The 4,982-nt window shown below is 35.8% G+C and overlaps 1 protein-coding gene across 1 annotated transcript; it reads left to right on the forward strand.

Moving 5' to 3' along the window:
* Positions 1 to 1,406: 1,406 nt before the first annotated feature.
* Positions 1,407 to 4,111, forward strand: LOC111985036 (indole-3-acetic acid-amido synthetase GH3.17). The gene is made up of 4 exons (XM_024016652.2): positions 1,407 to 1,432; positions 1,545 to 1,646; positions 1,872 to 2,728; positions 3,312 to 4,111. The coding sequence occupies exons 2-4, from the start codon at positions 1,573 to 1,575 to the stop codon at positions 3,896 to 3,898; spliced, it is 1,518 nt and encodes a 505-aa protein (XP_023872420.2). The 5' UTR covers positions 1,407 to 1,432; positions 1,545 to 1,572; the 3' UTR covers positions 3,899 to 4,111.
* The last annotated feature ends 871 nt before the right edge of the window (positions 4,112 to 4,982 follow it).

The following is a 4,982-nucleotide window of genomic DNA, read 5'->3' on the forward strand; positions in this document are numbered from 1 at the left end:
TTTTGCCATTTTGGCCTTCATATACTCTACTTACATCTCACAATCAAGTTTCCCACTCCTATTATGACTCAAGAAGTTGAAGATATTATGACTCAAGAGCCCACTCCTAATCCTATTTGTAGTAAAGGTACTACAAGTCTAGGGTTGGTCTAGGATTAACCTAGGGTTATTTTTTATATATGCCCTAAATTGAGGTTTATTGTAAGTTTGCACCACTTAGTTTATACGATAAAGATGTAACTATTCAAGACCTTTCGCTATGGAGATAGACTATTAGACCAAGCCACGTTGATCTCTTTTCCATTTTCTCTCTCAATCTCCGTCTTATCAATAATTCTGTCTACAGTTTTATGTAGACATATGAATGTTAGTTATAAATTTTATTATCCTAAATTCACATTCTGGCCACTAATTTTTATGCAACACTCACACTAACCTCATCAGCCCATCTTATATATTAACATTACCGTCGGTCCCGGCCATTTATTAATTTATGGTGTATGGAATGGCCCGCCCTAACATCATGTGATCCATTCTTATAGATTTCTTATTTTCTTTTTAAATTACAAATATTGGCAACATACATTAATTTATATTATCTACTTTCCAACTTTAGCCTTTAAAATTTTTTATCACTATAAATTGGTCTTAGATCTGGTGATTTTTCGTCAATATCATATTCAAAGTAAGCTTATGTCAAATCAGTATTGACGCCAAACTGAAAAATTATGTTTAATGTAGGATGGACTTGAGGCCGGATCTCTTGCCTTCCGGCATATAATGAGGTTTTGTGGAATTAAGAGTTATATTAAGTTAAACAAGGATTAGATTACATGTTCATCCGATTAATATAGTAGGCAGTAGGCACTAGCTCATCAGTAATGGTTGTTTTTATTTACCAAAAAATTGAATATATATATTTTAGGGGTTTGAATTGTGTGCAATTGCTACTGTAGACAGCCAGCAAGTATGATTTTATTTGTGATTAAGAAAACCCTACCACATGTCTCCTACCTTACTTATCTAAATAACTTCATTAGTTTATGTAAGATTAGAGCATTCACAGCAGTGGAGCTAAAAATTTAGTTATTTAGCTCCACCAAAAATTACTTTATTTATTTTACTTACACACATGTTGCAGCAGTGGATCTATTTTAGCTTTCATTACAATAAAATAATATAAACATAATAAAATAATATATCAACAACAATAAAATAATCAATCTCACTACAATAAAATAATATATTATTAACTACACCCATACATCACAGCCACACACAACCACAACCAACACCACCACCACCACCACCACAACCCACAACAAAAGAAAAAAAAAATCAACCAAGTCCACACATCACAACCACAACTACAACCACCACCACCACCACCACCACAGCCCACAACAAAAGATATCACCGAGCTTCTCACAAGGTATAGAATTTGACAGCATTTTTTTTTGGTGCTAATATTGTATCAGAGCTCCTCGAGCAACAGACTATTATATATTTATGATTAATTCTATAATTTATCCAACTTTTGGCAGCTCGGGAACTTCGGGAGGGCAACCAAAGATGATGCCTTCAACTGCTGAAGACTTGGATAGAAAGACATTCTTCTATAACCTCCTTGTGCCCGTGATGAACAAGTGAGAAGCGTTTTCTCTTTTTTTTTTTTAATTACAATGAAAAGCAAGATTTGAACTATGAATATTTCCATTAAAAATACCAAGCAGAAACATTCATACTGAGAGATGCCAGTTGAGCTACAATGCTATTGTCTAATTTTTTTTTCTTTCATGATTTAATTTTGAAAAAAAAAAATGTAACAGTGAAAGCTGGGATACTAAATAAATGTGCATTTATAAATTCAGGTACGTGGATGGCTTAGATCAAGGAAAAGGAATGTATCTTTTGTTTATCAAACCAGAAATTATAACTCCTGCTGGTTTGACGGCAAGACCCGTGCTAACAAGCTATTACAAGAGCAATAACTTCAGAAACCGGAATTTCAATCGGTTTAATATTTACACAAGCCCGGATGAGACTATCTTGTGTTCAGACAGCAAGCAGAGCATGTATTGTCAATTACTTTGTGGCTTAGTACAGAGGGATGAGGTTCTAAGGGTTGGTGCTGTTTTCGCGTCTGCTTTCCTACGAGCTATCAAATTCTTAGAGGAGAATTGGAGAGAAATGTGTTCTAACATTAGAACTAGTCATGTCAGTGACTGGATCACTGACCCCAGTTGCAGAAATGCTGTATCTTTAATCCTTGGCAAACCCAATTCAGATTTGGCTGATTTGATCGAGTATGAATGTGGCAGTAAATCATGGGAAGGGATAATTAAAAAGCTTTGGCCTAGAACAAAGTACATTGAAGTCATTGTTACAGGGTCTATGGCCCAATACATCCCGACTCTTGAATTTTACAGCGGTGGAATCCCTTTAGTATCAACTATGTATGCTTCTTCTGAATGCTACTTTGGAATCAATTTCAAACCGCTTAGCAAGCCTTCTGATGTGTCTTACACACTCCTCCCTAACATGGCCTACTTTGAGTTCCTACCTGTAGAGAAAAACCGTGAGGAAATGTCGGAGAAGATCCAATGCAATGGTGTTTCTGATCAGAATTGCATACAGGAGGAGGATAAAAGGGAAGGGATGCAAACAGTTGATCTAGTGGATGTGAAGCTTGGTCACTATTACGAACTAGTTGTCACAACTTTCACAGGTATTTTTTTTCTTCCTACAGATCTGACCCACATGGCTCATTTATTTCATGCTCTGTAGTCTTAAACAATGGGGCTTAATGCAATTTACACAAAGGTAAAAGATTAACTAGGTGTAATTCCACAGCCCTGGATATCTCCGCTATAATAAGTTTTAACTCAAGTTTTTATCTTATTGAAACGAGTGTTCTTTGTTTCACACCCTCGCTGAAATCGTGACGAGTTCAGTGCTTAATTCTGTGTGTGTACTTTGGGTGCAACAGTGTGTGCACTAATTATTACCCTATTGAAACTATCCTTCTCTCCTATATCAATTATCTACCTATAAAATTTTCCCTGGAATGGCCCCATATCAATTGTTTACTTGAACTTCTTGAAGTCTGGCCCACAAGTTCAATTTTCACGAGTGTCAACTTGTAAAGTGTAATTAGTAATTACATTGTTAGAGACGCTTCACTTGGGAGTCGTATTGATTGTGTATTTTTTTAATTAAGCTTGAACAACTTTGTGCTGGAAGGTCCATATCATGCGCACATTTTCTTTTTCTTTTTACTCTCTTACCTCATCGTATGTAATCTTTTTCAGGCCTATACAGATACAGAGTGGGAGACATTCTCATGGTTACTGGTTTTCACAACAAAACTCCCCAGTTCCGGTTTGTGCACCGGCGAAATGTGGTTTTGAGCATAGACACAGACAAAACAAATGAAGAAGACTTGTTAAATGCAGTGACACAAGCAAAGCGCCTGCTTGAGCCGCTTGGTTTTCTCGTAACCGAGTACACTAGCTATGCTGACACTTCATCAATACCGGGTCATTATGTACTATTTTGGGAGCTTAAAATGAGAGGAAACAATGATTTTCCAGAGCTTGATCATACTATAATGGAACAATGCTGCTCCACAGTGGAAGAATTACTGGATTCTGTCTATAGGAGATGCAGGAAAAAGGACAATTCAATTGGACCCTTAGAGATAAGGGTTGTGAAGCATGGGACATTTGATGCACTTATGGACTTTTGTGTGTCTCAAGGGTCTTCTGTTAATCAGTACAAAACACCCAGATGCATTAAATCAGAGGAAGCCATTAAGATTTTGGATGCAAAGGTGGTGGGGAGGTTTTTCAGTAAAAATGTTCCCTTTTGGGAGCCATTTAGGATTGAGACTAAATAAATTGACAATGACACTGTCGTGAATGTTGATCTTTTCATTGTTTCTGTCATGTGGGTTAGTTCTGGGGTTAATTTCCTGGCACTTGTGCCTGAAATCCTTTAAAACTTGATTTGTACAAGCTCTTTTGTCTTGTTCTGCGTTTTCCTATTCAATGTGTATGCTGAATATTTATGAAATTTGATTATGGTAATAGACAGTTCTCTCTCAACTTGTGCAACTGCACCCTTGTTTTCCAAACTGGTTAATTTCCCCCTAAGCTCACATAGTGATGGATTATGCCACTATGATTCATATTAGCACTTTCATTACTAGAAGTCTAAAGAAGAGATTGATACTTTTCTCCCTATGCCGAATATTTATGAAATTTGGTTATGGTATTAGACAGTTCACTTTCATTACTGAAAAGTCTAAAAAGAGATTGATGCGCCAAGACACACGGGGAAAGTGATAAAATATGTTAGGTTGCATAGGGATAGAGTACTGTAACTAATAACTCGCAAGGCCTACTTTGGTGTCTCAAATAAAGTGGTCATATTGAGAAGGAGGCAAGATGGCGTTTTCAATTCATTGAATCTGCATGGCTGAAACAGAAAAGCTCTTGTAGTGTCATTTTACTATCACTTTCGGCATTATCTTTTTCAAATAATTATGACAAAAATCATGCAATGTGAAAGTTATAGGTCGAACCGTATCAAACGTATACATGAGGATAAAAATTGACATGCACATAAAAAAAAATGTATGGCCAATATTAGAAAGCTGTAGTTGATGAGGGGAAAAATATTAGAAGTGAAATGAGGGTGAGCCTAACAAATTGCATTCGATTAAGCACAAAATTGTGTAACACAATTTCCCCAAGAGAGGGTTAATGAGGTAGTCTTTGAGAGAACATATATTTGCTGATGTAAATTTAAGATATATTTTAACGTAACAATTGACATGTTACTTATCAATTTAATATGGACTTACTGCTTTTTTCCACAACTCAAAATTAGTTAGTAATTACGTCAAAGTTATGGTACAAAAATTGTGTTAATGTTTTTTTTCAAATCATATAGATCACTTTTTTAAAAAAATAACTCGA

This window comes from Quercus suber, unplaced genomic scaffold, assembly GCF_002906115.3.
Source record: "Quercus suber isolate HL8 unplaced genomic scaffold, Cork oak 2.0 scaffold_158, whole genome shotgun sequence".
Taxonomy (NCBI): Eukaryota; Viridiplantae; Streptophyta; class Magnoliopsida; order Fagales; family Fagaceae; genus Quercus; species Quercus suber.